The sequence below is a fragment of the Anopheles arabiensis genome, chromosome 3 (assembly GCF_016920715.1).
Source record: "Anopheles arabiensis isolate DONGOLA chromosome 3, AaraD3, whole genome shotgun sequence".
NCBI lineage: Eukaryota > Metazoa > Arthropoda > Insecta > Diptera > Culicidae > Anopheles > Anopheles arabiensis.
The window spans coordinates 64,640,766-64,657,188 of record NC_053518.1 but is presented as its reverse complement, the minus strand read 5'-3'; the positions used below and the strand labels follow the sequence as shown (position 1 = coordinate 64,657,188).

At 39.4% G+C, this 16,423-nt stretch overlaps 1 protein-coding gene across 6 annotated transcripts in view; it reads left to right on the top strand.

Moving 5' to 3' along the window:
- The window catches only part of LOC120900409 (whirlin), a 97,550-nt gene extending 82,829 nt beyond the window's left edge, over window positions 1–14,721 (top strand). For 3 of the 6 annotated variants that reach the window (XM_040307369.1, XM_040307374.1, XM_040307372.1), the window contains exons 13-20: window positions 751–851; window positions 1,279–1,516; window positions 2,643–2,711; window positions 2,790–2,795; window positions 3,511–3,591; window positions 7,307–7,498; window positions 7,579–7,671; window positions 7,752–14,721. In XM_040307369.1, the coding sequence (XP_040163303.1) occupies window positions 751–851; window positions 1,279–1,516; window positions 2,643–2,711; window positions 2,790–2,795; window positions 3,511–3,591; window positions 7,307–7,498; window positions 7,579–7,671; window positions 7,752–7,880 (909 nt within the window). In that variant the 3' untranslated portion in view covers window positions 7,881–14,721. Of the gene's footprint in view, window positions 1–750; window positions 852–1,278; window positions 1,517–2,642; window positions 2,712–2,789; window positions 2,796–3,510; window positions 3,592–5,746; window positions 5,849–7,306; window positions 7,499–7,578; window positions 7,672–7,751 lie in introns of all 6 variants that reach the window. The other 3 variants (XM_040307368.1, XM_040307370.1, XM_040307371.1) reach the window with 3 other exon arrangements.
- The last annotated feature ends 1,702 nt before the right edge of the window (window positions 14,722–16,423 follow it).

The following is a 16,423-nucleotide window of genomic DNA, read 5'->3' as shown; positions in this document are numbered from 1 at the left end:
CCCACTTGTGGTATCGTCCCTCAACACTTAGCTCATAATTTCCCTTAGTACTATTTTCTCCGTATAATTTTTCTCCTCTAACACCTTTATCAGAACAGGCCTGTTCTGACGCATACACTCCACCCCTGCGACACAGTCCTTGATCGCCGTAGCAATTAGTGGATGATTTTTTTTTTCTTTTTCTCTAAAGCCTCATAGATTTGCCCTCCATATTGTACCATATTTCTTACGCCTCTTGCTTGTTCCTTTCTTGAAAAACCTCTCGTAGTTAGCTGCTCTTGTTTACTAGTCTGCTTTTTTTTCTTTTCATTCCACTTCTACTAGCCAGATAGAAGTAGCTGTCAGTTTGCAGTTTGAAGGTTCTCTTGTTTATTTATCTCTAGCCAATCCTAGAATTAAAACAGTCACTTTTAATTCTAGCGTAGAATCACACTCATACACACATGTACACTATCTCTATTCTTCTCTCTATATACATATCTCTTGCTCGCTCGCTCGCTCGCTCGTTAGTACACAGTTAAGATACACTTGCGCGCCTGCCGCTCGTAGCCTGTACCAAGTAGTAGTGCTAGACATCTTTGCTATCCTCATAACCGAACGTCCACCTCCAACAGAACGGGGTGGACGGGTAATAGTATTTGCATTGAAAAAAAACAGAGCCAACACTTTAACGCGTCCTCGCGTACGTACGTAACCACTTAAGTGAACGAATGTCCCCATCCTTTCCATCCAATCGCCCCACTTTTCCAGGTGTCTGAAACGGATCTGGAAGTAATAGAAGCGACCGGTCGCAGTCCCGCAGAAGACTCTGGCCTCGGATTGGCATCGACGATGCCGGACATTCGCAATCGGTACACACACGATCACGATTTTGAAATGGAACCATTGCGGCGGTGGTGGTGATGATGGTGTGGGGGGGTTCCAGCATATCCGCAGTAACTTAACGCGTGTTCTTCTTTCTTTCTTTCTTTTCTCTTTTTCCCTTCATTCCCTCAACTTGATGCATTTCAATGGCGTGCGGGTATGGGTGTGCGTGTATGTTTGTGATTCTACTGTTTTCTTTTTTTTTGTTTTGTTTTGATTTCTCTCTATTCCCCCCCCCCCCCCACCTCATTTTTAACTCCAAACACACGCGTGTTTCTTTTCATTTCGGAAACCCACACTCGGACACATTGAAATGCAAATGTCTTGGGCCGGGGTGGCGGGGTGGGATGGGGCTCATTCCAATATCTCTTGGGGGCGTATGACACGGGGTTTTTGCGGGGTTTTTGCATACAGCCCGCCCGCGCCGCTACCGTACCGGCCGATGTCGGCAGGACCGATCCTACACCATCACGCCTCGTCCCGTCACTTGAACGCATCGTTGGCCGACATTCCGCATAATCCTCTCACGGTCACGCCCAACCGGCTGAACTTTGCCGGCGGCCCGTCGGCGGCCCTCGGTGGCCTGCATCATCTGAACCGCCACAAAATATCCTCCTCGTCTAGCGACGTCGTTAAACAGTTGAAGAATAAGGTGATTGTGTTGTTCTTTTAATTGCATTTGTTCTTCTTTTTTTCTCTCTTTCTCTCTCTTTCTCTCTTCTTTCGTTTAACTACTCGTTTTAGTTAGCCCTTTTTCGGTTTTGTTTGCGTTCCATCTGAATTTCGATATGCACTCTGTCAGGGAAGGGTAGGAACTGATTTTTCCATATTGTTAGTTTTTCTCTCTATTCTTCTACCTCAGTTTACTCTCATTTATAAACTTTTCATTGTTTTCTTATGCTTTCTAGTTTTTTTTTTCAATCAAGTAATTTGAATTTTTAATTTGTTCTCAAAACTTACAACAATTTGCAAACTATTCCAAATTATGTTATACAAGTCTACTATTTCACAAGTATCGATTATCTTCCCACACACAAAAACACATTCCCAGAGCTCTCAGTGTCCCTGTTTTCTAGCTCACCAATGACGTCAGAGCTGTACGTTATACCTTACTTTCCTCCCGTACCAGTACTAGTTTATAGAAACGCTCTCTAAATGATCTAATCAAATAATTATAACTCTAGTGTAGCGACTCTAAGTGTGTCTGTAGCTAACAATTTATCAAACAAACAACAAAAATCTCTACAACAAAACAATCTGCCGAAACGTAAACCAACAAACAACACGCCAACAACACACCAATAGAAAACAACACTAGCCCATACACTAGCCATTTCTCGCCATCGTTATCGTCCCTTGCCGTACGTCCCGTTTATGCATCTGATCGGCGATGTCTGTGAATCATTGTTGACACCCGACATGACACGTCACGACACCCTTTTCTTATCTATGTATTTCTCTCTTTCTATCTCTCTCTCTGTCTCTCTCTTCGGCAAATCGTTTTGTTTTGCAAAGTCTGTGATCCAAATATGTCGCCTTCACAATCAATTTTCACATCACTTGTTGAGTTATTGTCTACACGGATTTCTTTTTTTTTTCTCGTTGTCTTTATCACTCATGCGCTTCTCACACTGCCGGGACGGTGTGTCTCTTGCAGTATGAATGACCGTATTGGAACATTGTTCACCAGTTTACTGATAAAACGATGTCTTTTCTTTTGTGTTTCTCTTCTTGTACGCTTTGGTGTACCGATGACCGCTGTGCTTACAACCGAGCAGGACTACAATGATCCTACACGACCCAGGAGAGGAAGCGAGACTCAGCTATCTAGGGCAGATTACGACTCGGTAAGTGTGGATCGAACGATCTAAACTTGTGCAATGTAATTATTAACTTCTATTTCAACCTGCAATGCATCCGCATAGGATCAGGTAAGTTTCGTCCCCCCGCATCCTTTTCCGTTTGCCGTTTTACGTTGTGTACTGGTGCCATCTTCTTTCTCTCTCTATATATACCTCTCATCATTCAAATGTGTTGTTAATATAAAACCAAACTCAGCGTACCTTTTCCTTTATACATCCGAGACATATTTAGAGAGTTCATACGTTGTAGATCGAAACCATAGTTACCTTTTTCGTCAAAATTTGAACACTTTTATTAATTAGGCTTTTCTTAACGTTAAAGTACGTTAAGTAATTAGCGATCACAACATAGGCTCGTGGTGTAAGAATCCAGACGCAATATGTATACATCAGCTAGAACGTTTCTAAATTTATAACCTAGTATTATTATAACTGTTAAGGTATGATAGTCTTTTTTTACCAATAATTAGCTCAAAATCTATAGTAAACTCATTTCCACGGGTACTTTCTTTACATTTCTTCGATAGAATCGATTAGTACGTAAGAATCTTGTAGATTTTTTCATTCATTTGATTGTCGTTCAACACAACATATCTTTATATAAAAAACAAGATTGATTGATTGGTCAGATGAAATCAGTTTGCAAAAAGGGAATCTTAATCAAAACAAACAAAGTGCAGTTTCGCCGTCCGTTTCGCCATTTGTCGCCGGTCACATCCGTTCTGTGGTAGCCTCATGGTATGGACATGATTTATTTTTAATAAATTCGCCCGCCAACTTACAGGGAAGCTACTTAGATGGAATACGATCACATTTAGGTGGTTTAACGCAACGAGTCAAATCTTGGTACTGGGGAAGACCTCTCGTAAGTGCAACCTCTAACATACTTTAAACTTCTAAATCTCCTGTTACATTTCTTGCGTTGATTTTCTTTTTTTCTTTCCTGGGTCCTGGGATCCCCTCTTTGAGAACTGGTTGTGTTCTTTTGTTTTGTTGTTTTTATTGTCTCATTTTTGATTGATTCTCTCGACCTCTTTGAATCACTTCAAAATCACAAATATTGCTCTATTTCGATCAAAGTTGTTCGTCTTGTTTGTCTTTCTCTTGCAATTATATCACTTTTTTAGTTATGTATAATGTTTTGTTTCACTTTCATATTCTCTTAACTACCCATTTGTTATTTTCCACGATAATTATGTTTCTAAATACTCAGTGGATTGAAAAATTGATTGTTTCTATATTATTTGACTATCGCATTAACCAGTTTTAACTGTCATTACTGCAATGATCGAAATAAAAGCACTATCAATTTCAAAAGTTTGAATAATCAAAACCACAACAACTAAATCCAACCATTTTCACCTCCCTTCTGTACTGTTATGTGTGTTTCATCTTGCGTTTAATTTGCGCCTCTAACGGTTGCATTCCTTAGATGCACCTTCATAAATCAGTATTACGAAGCACGAATTGTGTCCATTTTTATAAGTATGTATGACAGTTTTCTATGTTGTTATACGAATCTGCCTATCGGTTGATTTGCCGTTCCCGTTTTTATTCGTATTTTCTTCGACAGTTTTCTTATAAAAGTACTAAAGAAACACTTACCACATCTTATACATTATTTAATTCATTGATTTAACTCTATTATACTACTTTGTAGTTGATTTGTATCTTTGATTTTCACATTCACAGTTTTCTTTTTTTTTTATTTCTATACTAACTTATTCGCCGTAGGAATGAAGTGGCCTCTCGAGTTCGATGTGTAGTTAGCTAGAGCATAGATTTTCTCTCTTTTTTATCGCACACTGCATGCGTTTCGTTCAATGTTTTGAATTACTTTCACTGCGTAGCATTGTTTGAAAAGCTGTATTGAATTATGCTGCAACCAAATTGCACAGAAGCAATCTCAATCGAAATCTGTAATAAGAAAAAAATTCTATATTTATATAAATGGACACTTTCATGACGAGCAATCGTGAGTCAAAATCGTCATCCCAAAACACCATCTTTATATTTATACACCGTCTTTTTTTGTTTTTGGTTTCTTCTTACTTCCCTTTCAACTCGATTACCTAATATGGCCAACTTTCCCACTTGCTACCACCATTGTATTCAAGTGTATTCTTTTCTGCACTACATTGCAAGCATGGGGCACCTTTCTCATAGTATCAAGGATTGAAACGAAACCAAGCAAAGGAAAACTAATCACATTCCAATGAAGAAAACTGCTAAGTATTTATACTATCAATCCGCTGATAGTGTATATTCTGTACAAATACACCAACAGAAAACATTGACACCATGAAACATTAGTTCAGTAGAGTATGAAGTAATTAAAGAAGGAAAAGCACAAAGAGGATTATTTTTTCTAAATGAACTATTCTAGACATTGGAGAACGAAACAACAAACCAATAAAGAAATATACCAGTATTAAAACTAATAGCCATAAGACTCGTAACGTCCCTCTCCATGAGTCAATCGCAAATTAGTGTAGTTTGCTTATCGTTTGTTACTGTCTAGTATATTTTTTTATTGTATTTGTTTACCATTATGTTACAGTGTTGTTTCTTCTGTTTTGCTTTTATTTAATTTTGTTTATCATTGTTTTTCATCTTTTATTTCATGTTCTGCTCTCTGCTTTTGTTTTTGTATGTGACAGGTTGAATGTTCATTTGTTTCGGATCGTCGTTTGTTGGTTCTTTGTTCATTTGTTGTTCATTATATGCTTCTAGTTTGCCTATGCTTTACAGTTGTCCGAGAGCAGAGTTTTATATTTATAGTTTTCATCGCTATTTTGTTCTTAAAATATGATTTTTTAAAGAAAAAAGCCGTCACTGCTTTGTGTTGCGTTTTACTATTTACCTCCGTACACGAACAGTTGTTTTTCATTTTTGTGCAATTCTTTTCTTTTTTCCTTTCTTTCCAACTTTTTTCCTGAAATAATAAAACGAATCAAACAAATGCCGTCCGGCGGTCTAAACCAAACACACAACAACAACAAACACACACGTCGCTCCAGGAATTGTCGATAAAGTTGTCTAGAAGTTTTGATTTGAATGATGAGGACGGAGCAGGCGCAGGAACACTGTTAGGAACCGATCCGGGTGTCAGACGGCATCAGGTAAATAGATCTGTGTGTCTTGCTGTACTGTGTGCCGTTATTGTGCCGACCTCCGTACGTACGTGCCTTACCGACGCTTCGTAGCGTAAATGCTGCGAAAATGATGCTACGTTACCCAAGCGAATGGAAAACTATTTTCCACACAACCATACACTCTTCTTTCACTCACCACTATAGAAGTCGTAAACGTTAATCGTAGCCCTGGGTAGCTATCCCAGCAGTCTACAACTACCGATCATGTTTGCACCTTGTTGTACTCGTGTATGTTTCGTTCATGTTGCGCGTAGCCGAACAGGCATTAGCTGTGTCAGTTGTTCACCGAGGCAGATAGAAAGTTATATTCCTGTTGCTACTATTAGGTCTTTAGTGTGGCTGTATTTCGATGTGTGCGTGTTTGTCAGTTCTGCTAGGATGTGAAACGTTGCTCATTCGATCGCTAACTCTAGTCCTTCGCTAAGCAATGACCTCGGTAGCAGCATTTGTTGATAACGCTACTATGAAAAAATCGACGGTGGAAATAAGAAAACCACAAGTTAACACAGAAACCAAACATACATACAAACACACACTCACATACACGCCCAGTGACAGACATCAACACAAAGGCTACAAATCACCAGATACGGCTTACTGTAGTCCTGTAGTAGTGCTTTACTAAAATGTATAACAAGTAGATATTAGTACAAACATTGTGCTTTCATACCGTTGAGCTGTAGCATTGCTATCCTTTAAATTTAAAAACCGTACACATTGCAGAAAATGCAATCGTAATAAACTGTCTTCTAAAAGTATACAAACACTCATAGAATTATAATTGCGCTTCAAGGCTATTTCACCACATATACCTAAAAGAACTGTAGAAGAACGGGTATAACACTTCCCACAAAGTCCATCTACTCGGCTTTTAGAACTTGTATGCGTACTAAAGTAGTGACTGATAGTAGCATTCCCGTACTAAAGAACACCATTTCTAGTGCTTCATCGCAGTAGCAACAATTTGAAAAATACTATAATTCTAATTCTTGTTTTTTGTCAAGTTTAAATAACTTCTTTATTATTAGTAATAACATTTTTATGTACTAAACAACAATATCTCACTCTTATTATCTAATTTCCTTAAGTAAATATAAAGCACGATTCATAATGATAACGTATGATAACGTTCTGGAGTATTATTGTTTGTTCTATACCGCATTTCATATATTTATAACCTTCTTACAACATTTAAGTGTATTTATTCGAAACGAGCTGGTTACTCTCTGGCACGGGGAGAAACCCTGTCACTCCTCATGTCCATCCGCTTATCGTACTCCATAATCCATATCGATGCAATTTTGGCACAAATGTTTATATGTCCTTTTCGTGTTTTTTTTTCGTAATAAATTGTTTTAATTTAATTTTATTCCTCACCTCCCGTTCCAACCTTCCTTTGCCAAATTCGCCTACAACGGTATCCAGTCAATGCAACGGCTGCCTTTGGACCAGAACGGATCGTCGCTGGAACAGAATCAAGATCAACCACCACATATAGTACCTGATCATAGAGGAAATCTTCATATAACCGTTAAAAAGTCGAAGCCAATCCTCGGCATCGCCATCGAGGGCGGCGCAAATACGAAACATCCGCTACCACGCATCATTAACATCCACGTACGTGAAGGCTCCTTATACTGTGGTTGTTGATAAGCTTGCTCTCAAAACCCAAACCTTCTGCCCTCTCCGTCTTACAGGAACATGGAGCAGCGTACGATGCCGGTGGACTGGAGGTAGGCCAGCTGATCCTGGAGGTCGACGGGAATAAGGTGGAGGGAATGCATCATCAGGTAGGTCTCATCATCTTTCCAGCCAACGTTGGAATTACTAAATCAAAATTTCCTCTTTTCCCCTTTGGCGATCGTTTCAGGACGTCGCTCGACTGATAGCGGAGTGTTTTGCGGCGCGCGACAAGAACGACATCACCTTTCTAGTAGTGGAAGCAAAGAAATCAAACCTAGAGCCGAAACCAACAGCATTAATATTTTTAGAAGCATAGCATTTGCTTTCCCTGCCGGCTAGCGATCCGGATAATTCTGAAGTACCAGAAAAAGGGATCGACCTTACCGCTGATAAGCTGAAGTGAAGACGATCTCGCATATCATACGTTTTCGTTTCTTCCGTTTCCAAAATTGGATTGTCTCCTTTTTGAAACGTCCGTTTTTTCACAACCATCACCAATCATCACCACCAATACCAACGTCTGCTTCCACCATACTACCTGCACGCTGTTCTGCAAGGCTTTGACACTCCCTTTGTCACGCTTGCCCAAGGCGCTTGTTCTATTTTATTCCGTTTGACAGCAGCTATAAAGTGGACGCTGGGTCTACTAAGCTTTCCCGCACGGTCATAATTTTACTATGCTTTTTACTCATTATTTAACTATTTTATTTACAACATTTTGAAGAATCCGCACTGAGCTTTAAGACAAATCAGACGACCCACCAAGTCCACGCACTGAAATGGTCCGTTTCACTCAGCTCCAGCCAACTCCTCTGTCAGGGATACTTGCAGTAGTTCAGCTTCAGTTTCGTTCACACTGTCTGTTTCTTTGCTACACAATGCTTGTAGAGTTTGTTATCCTGCTTAGGTTACAACAGTTCACTGCCAGCTACAATTATAGATGCGATTTGTTTGCCCGCTATCGCAAGCCCTCACCGCAATTTCTACGCTAGACGTACCCGAACTGACTAAAGTTACGCTCGCATGATAAGATATGTTCCCCGTTCTCGTTTAGGGTTGTATGTTATTTTTTTATGTTTATTAGATTGCAAAATATCTTGCTGCTAATATGTTTTAGTTTTGTTTGCGTAGCGACTCTAGCGCACCTCCGAACGCTTCATCCTTTCTTTTCTCTTTTCTCTGCTGCCCCTCAGTGAAACCTTCTGCTCGCATTTACTAGCGAAACACGAAAATCAAAAGCACTCACACTCACATATATGCACACAAATGCATCGAACAATGATAAAAGGAGATTCTAATCAGCAAAGGAAAGGAGAAAGAGAAACAACGTTCTTTATTCGCGGTAATTCAGAGATATTCTAGCCGTCAGGGATGAAACGATGAATTGAAGTTGATCAATAATAATGCAAGCATAAACTACTACCCATACTACTTAATACCAACAACTACTACTACAACTACCACTGCTGGAGCAGAAAACCATAGCCAGCAGTTTCTTGCTCGAGCAGCAAACAGTTGTCTTGTACGATTCCACAAAAAAGGCATCGCGGAGAGACATTGCAGGAGGGTTACGAAAATGTAGGTGTAATCAACCACACAAACACGCATTATAAACGCAACGCGGTGACTTGCATTTACAACACGATCTTAGTCGTAGTAAAAGGTCGAAAAAGAGTACAGCAGAGGCATCTCTTGAAGTCAAGGAAACCGATTTTCAAGGGAATGATGTCAAATAACTACTCACGTCCTTCTTTTTTAAGCTGACCGATACTTTTGCTTTGAACTCAGCGCTTTGCAAACTGTGTAATAGCTGGATGTGTACTAAATCGATACCAAGCGTCCATGTCGCACTATTTACTGAGCCTTCAGACCCGAAATGGACCCGGTCTTGACCTGAGTGCCAAAGATAACTGGATTGATGCTATTCCACCATCTCCCCGAAAAAAAACAGATAAAAAACACACCAACCCCACCACCCCTTCCTTGTCATTTCATCCCTCCCAACGGGTTCCAGTTTTAGTACAACACATGGCGCCATCATTCATACTCCCCATGCCGCATGTCCGCCATTCTGTATCCGTATATGTGTGTATGCGAGTGTCTATGTTGCAGAGGATGGCTTTCGATCAGTAAGCTAGCAAAATCTCAAATGGTGCTTATTGTTGTTGTACAATCAGCAAAATGCGATGTAGATTTTGTCTGTCTAGTGTGGTTAAGACGCCAAGGTAGAATGCAATACATACAAGAAAAAAAATGGCCCGGAGTACCAAACCCCAAATCGCTCCCACTGCTGCTATCAATGTCACCCGAATGCTTTCACAGTACCAACTCACCTACACACAAATACACTCTCAAGAAATCACACACACACACTTCACTACACACACATACACACACGGTTGCACACGTCACCTCACAACAAATCTCAGACACAAAAATGTTCACACACTTTTACTGCAAAACAAATCACATCCCAAAACACACCCAACACATGCATACGAAATGTCATTGTTGTTCTTTCGACGCAAAAGAAAATGGTATGAGTCTAAAAAACATTAATGCTGGAAGGTACACCCTTGAAAACTACACCCCGAAACTGTATGTCTGTTTGTAAGTGTAACTCAAGAAACAGAAAACAAAAAAAGAGTACTTGGAAAGAAAAAAAAGTACTTGCAATTTAGAAATTACAGAGTTAAAGAAACAAATGAACACATTTAAATCGAACAAAACAAAACCATAAAACGCATTATCCATCGCTAGCCATTTCATTGGGTCAAACAAAACTTAAGCAGATGAACAAACAAACAAAATGGGCTGTTAAAATTGTTACAAGAAATCTTAAATTTTACAACTAAAACAAAAGTAAAAGAAAAAAACACACAAAAATTAGTTAACAATTGGCAGAACGTTCGTGCGATACGTCGGTAGAATTCGGGCAAATGAGTGAGTGAGTGAGTAAAAAACAGAAGATGATAATGTGTTTAGAAAACTTCATTGCAGACAGAAGAAGTAAACAGATATTGAAATCATAAAGTAGTGTACAATTATTGCTAGAGCTTTTTACTGCGCAGCTTTCGGTCAAACTTAGCTGAAATTAGATCGTCTAGCACACGTATCTGCTTGCCGTAGTACGGTACTGCGTCCACACGATTGGCTGTTTGTTTAGTGAACATGTTTTATTTTAATCTATAAACGATCTATAACGATCGGGAGTAGAAGCTTTGCTAGCAAAAAAGGGGGGGGAAAACATTTGTATTTTAGTGCCATTTTACTTTTTTTATCTTTCGGGGAGTGGTTGTAAATGCTGTGTACAAAAGAAACCAGATGCGTAGCAAAAGCGATAGGAAGAAACCCGTTGTTATAGCGTTGTACCCATTCAATCAGCAAAAAATAGGAAAGAAATAGTAAAAAGGTACACAGCGAAACGGTAAAATCTCGACTGATGAGTGATAAGGAGATGGTAGCGATCGCCCGACGGGAAATCGGAGCAGCAATCGGAGTTGCTTGAACAAAAGTGATCATATTCCTCAAACAGACAAATTGAACCACTCACCGTTTGGTATAGTCTGTTTGAGGCACTTTGTTACGCAAATTGTTTTACCCTTTAGTGGAACCGTTTAACTTAGATGTCTTCAGCTTCAGTGTTAAAGCGTGGCGCAAATAGTCCCTTGGTACTTGGCCACGTTTAAGTAGCATGGATAGGAACGAGAGCTTCGCTTCTTAAGAACTGAGCAAAACGCGTGATAGCAAAGCGGGCGATATGTTTCGATTTATTTGAAGTACTAGGTCCCTCGGCTGGGTTCGGAAGGGGCATCTTTGCAATTCCTTCGCACATAAACACTTCCCGCCACGCTGCACGGTAATCGTGTCGTCCGAATCGGAAAGATAACACTAATCTGCTAAATGAGCCCACGAAACAAGCACGACGAATCAATGGAATGGTCGAACGTTATTTCATGCATGGATGCAGACTGTATTGACTTCGTTTTGAGGCTGCTTTGCATCACTTTGAACCGAGCTGCGTCCACGCCAGTCGACAATTGGCAAGCACTGCTCGCTTGCAGTTTAAACCATACGGGACAACGCACTCTGCAATGAAAGTCTTATGAGACGAGCGGAAAATGTAAGGAAAAAAAGAAGATTATATACAGTCCTATATATATATACATATTTAAAAACGAGCGAAAGATAAAACAGAAAGCTTCATAGATGCAAATTAAATGAAAGAAGGCGAAGAGGCAAATTGTAGAAAGCAACAAAAGAAGAATGAGAAATGGATGTGTGGAAAGCAGTGAGTGTAAAAGTACACAAACTAACTAGCAAACGCAAGCAGCACTTCGATGACAGTGCTGTGTAAGCCCACAGTGAACAGTGAGGCAAACGCTTCTTACGATGTACATAATCGTTGATCATTATTTATACCTATTTATTAATCGCTGTACAACACAACAAATCAAGTACGACAAAACCGAACACGAACGTGTGTGACAAGAAAGCGGAAAGAACGATAGAGTAATGAAGCATGGTACAACCGTGCCGAAAAGCAGGAGCGCAATCAGTGGCAAATAAGAGACAGCTATTTTCAGACTTTGAAAACAGAAACACACAACTTTGAAAACACAAAACATGAAAAGAAAAGTGTAAAAACCCAACATCACCACCATACCATAATCAAATACAGAAACATAACAAGTCACACCGAAAATCACCGGCAAACCGGTCTGTGGTAAGTGGTGTGTCGAAAACGGTAAACCCACAACAACAACAGCACACTCGTAATCAACACATATTCAAACAAGAAGTGAACCTAAAACCACCCCTATATTTGTAGCATCTTCTCTAAAACTTTCCTTTTCAAAAAAGGTCAAAAAAGCCCAACGGTTTAAACGTTTGCTGCTGATTGTTGGCGTTAAGGATTGGGAATGGTAAGCCAAAGGATGAAAGGATGAAAATCTTAAAGTAAGATGAAAAGCACTTTGCTTTGGTAATAAGAGAAGCAATCAATCTGGGCTAAGCAGAAGCCACGCAACCCTTCATCATCCTTATCATACGTGTGCGCAATCGTCTGGCTGTTTCCGTATAATCATGCGTATAACTAATATTACCCAAACGAAAGCATCGCTCTTACTCATACAAAGTTGCGCCATTGCCGAGCCGTGGTGCTTTGAACCAACAGAGACAGTGTCGTATGTTTTGTGTATAAAACAACATTCTATGTAAAGATTAAAAAAAAAAATATCACTTAAAAATGACAAACGATAGCTATCTCCAGAAAAGAAGGCTAAGCAGAACGAAAGAAAACTGAATCATTCAACAAAAACGCATCATACTCGTAACAAAACATGGCATTAAAACTAGTGAAAAAAATACACTCACACAAAACCACCTAGAAACCGAGCTGTCATTGTTAAATATTCAAGAAAAAGAAAAGAAACTCATTCAAGACAAATGAAAAGAACAAACAAACGCTACGTAAAAGCTAAAGTAGACAAAAACTTATTTAAAAAAACCTTTTACCGAACTGTACGCGAAAGTGAAAAGGGAAAACGAAGAGTAAAACGAAGCGGAAACAGAAAAAACTGCAAGCACTCACTCACTAAACACACACACACACAAACATATATAAATATATTGCATATACTCATGTAAAACTATTGATATTATAACAAAGAGACGGGAAAAGCTAAATAGCAAAGAAGTGAATACGACGAACATAAAGCAAGATAAACCAAGCTACCAAGTATTTGCCCGGATATACAAAGCGCTTTCATGGTAAGGGAAGGTGACGCAAGAAGCAAGTAAAACTTAGCATTTCTCTCTTTTTTGTTTTACCGTATTATCATGTTATGTTTTTCCTTTTCGAATAATAGCAATAGATGTTTTTTTTTTCATTTTTTTAAACACTTGTGGAAGTTTTGCAAGCTCTCTCCCTCTCTCTCTCTTTCTCTTTTTCTCTCGGTTTCATTTGATAGCTCTTATTAAAAATGTAACAAAATGAAGATAAACTGCTTGTTGATATAATTGTGTTTTTACGAAGGAAACACAAGAGCTTCACATCGTACGGTAATGGAACGATAAAACCAAAAAATCATAATTAGTAAACGCAACCGAAGTAAAAAAAAACGATACAAAGCTAAAACCGAAATGAGCTCCAGTCAATGGTTAGAATGCTTCATAAAATGTGGTCAACCAACCAGTAAGTAATATGCAAAACGTGTAACGAATAAACCAACCAAAGCAGTAACAGATGAAGCGAACGCATACAAATCGCTATAAGACGGGGAAGAGAAGTAAAAACCGATAGAACTAAAGCAGCCAGCAAAAAAAACTGTAAAAATAATGCAACTTTGCGTAATGGCCAAAGTGAGTACGATCGAAGAGGGCCACACCGAGCGGTCATGTTTGTTAAGTTTTTCCTTCTGATGCTAGAGACAAACAAAATAGTAAAAAAAAAACCCAATACTATAATAAGCTAAGCCGTAGCCCGTTCGCTTAAGGTTCGCGCTGATAATCTGTACACCTAACCTCAACCAGGAGAGGGTCATTTTGCGGAGCATTCCTAATCTTCCCCAAGCTGAACAGTGTATATCCTTTTTGCGACGGTGCGCGATGCCATGTGTTACAGGTTACAGTAGAAGAAACGACAAACCGAAACGATGATGCTTCTTCTGCTCTGTAAAGATAATATTCTTGATCTGCATTTTAAGACGTGCAAATGCTAATCAGATGAAGATGAAAGTGCTAAACAAGAAGGGGTGTTTAATCACTCCAATACATTCGTCTAATTTGGCTGACAGAAACGACACACAAATGATATTAAAAGACCCATAATGAGGGACAAGAAGACGAAAATATGCGTAAAAAAAAGAACAAAACTCATAGAGAGAAAGTAAAAGAGAGATAAAGCGAGAAAGAGAGAGAGAGAGAAAGAGAGAGAGAAAGAGAGAGAGAGAGAGAGAGAGAGAGAGAGAGAGAGAGAGGAACACATGAAAAATAAGAAAAGGAAATTTGAGCAAAAAAAAAGAAAACATACTGTTATTAGTTAACAAGGCATAAGCGATAATATGGAAAAAAAAGTATTAAACGAGAACATTATGAAGCAGATCATGGGGATTGTGCAAAAAATGCTGAAATAAAAATTCACAATGATAAATGCAGTGCAGTGTGCAGCATTCCCTGGAATTCCGAAAAAAAAGCTTGGTCTTTACTTCACATCTGTTACTAATGCATTTATTTGTATTTCTTCGAATATTACTAACAAATTGCAGAGCAACAGACCTTATGTCTCGCGTATCATTCTTGTGTATGCCAATCCTAACTTTGGTATATATTTGACTATATATTCGGCATTCACATTGTTCCTATACAGTCCGTTCAGATTTGCATCCTGGTATTTGCTGTACCACCATGCATCCTGATAGAACATAGCACAGTTTCCACCTGACATTGTCCCGATCCTTCGTCGTAAACATCATGCCTTTATGGAGGCTCAATGAATCACCTGCTGTTCCTGTGTACGATTCCAACTTTGTGAGTCAATATCGATGCTCCTCACTGCCGATCGCAATCTCATCATACCGTGCGTACTTGTAGTTTCCATCAATGTCAGCTCCATCAGCAGCTTGTACTTTCGCAATGATGTCAACCGATGTAACATAAGTGCTCCAGCTCGAGCCAAAACTATTCGTTCATGCTGCCAAACCCATTCCGATACTCCATCCAGTTGTGATAAAGTCCCCCGATCCGTCGTAACGATACTGGATCATTAGCCATACTCCTCCAAAGGCGGCTTGCTACAATATCCGAAGAATAGAATAGGTTCATCATTTTAGGTAGGAACTCAGGAACTCTCCTGTGCGATTCGATGGATTTTCCTTGCACAATAGAAACGAGATACTGCGAAAATATAAGAATAGATTTACCTTGAACAGGGTGTGATCGTCATTAAATAGGTTTTGAAATTTGTTATTTGTTATTCAGCCATACCGGCGAACTCGTTCGTTCCTCGGAACGTTCGCCGCGACGCTCATTTTCACTCATTTCATAGCCCTCTAGATAAAAATTAAAAAACCGTATAGATTTTGTACTGGCCAACCTAGTGGTACAACCCTGTCCACTCACGAGCGACGAATGTTTCTAATCGAACGAGTTCGCCGGCACGACTGATTTATTGATACAAATTTAATGGACCGCAAGTGGCCTTCTTGAAATGAATTCGGCTACAAACATTACATTACATATATACATGGTTCTCGTTTCTGTTATCGTTTCCTTCCCCATCTGTTCGAATGCATTGTTTGCTGTTTGCTTATTAAGCATTTAACCCAGCCAAGTTTGCAGCGTGTTGTCAGCGTTTACCCAAACAGGTTTATGACCCCAATATCCTCAGACAGTTTCGAATCGATTAACTCTCCATCGAAGTTTTGTGGCAGATGTGTGGCAGATTTCGACCGATGTACATTTCGATGCTCCTGTACCGCAGATTCTAAGTTTTTATGCTGCAGATATACCATCTTATTTGTTACCATTTCCAACGCGGATCCAGCAAACGATAAAACTGATATATTTTGCTCAATACTGCAGACAACGCTAACACCATACCTACAATCACTTTGGTATCGTACATCATTATCCAGAAATAGCGTGAATGTTTGCACAGAATAATAGTGAGCTCATTCTGCTGATGCAGCTTGCTTTTATAGTGGCCCAGCAAAGCAGAAACACGCCTACACCATCAATTATTGTGCGGTTCGATCTGCAAGCACCAGAACTATTTTTTGCGATCTTACTTTGCACGGTATTTGCGTGTTGAATTCCAACCAAAGAAGATAAATTGTCCCGCTCTGTGCGGTTTCTGGT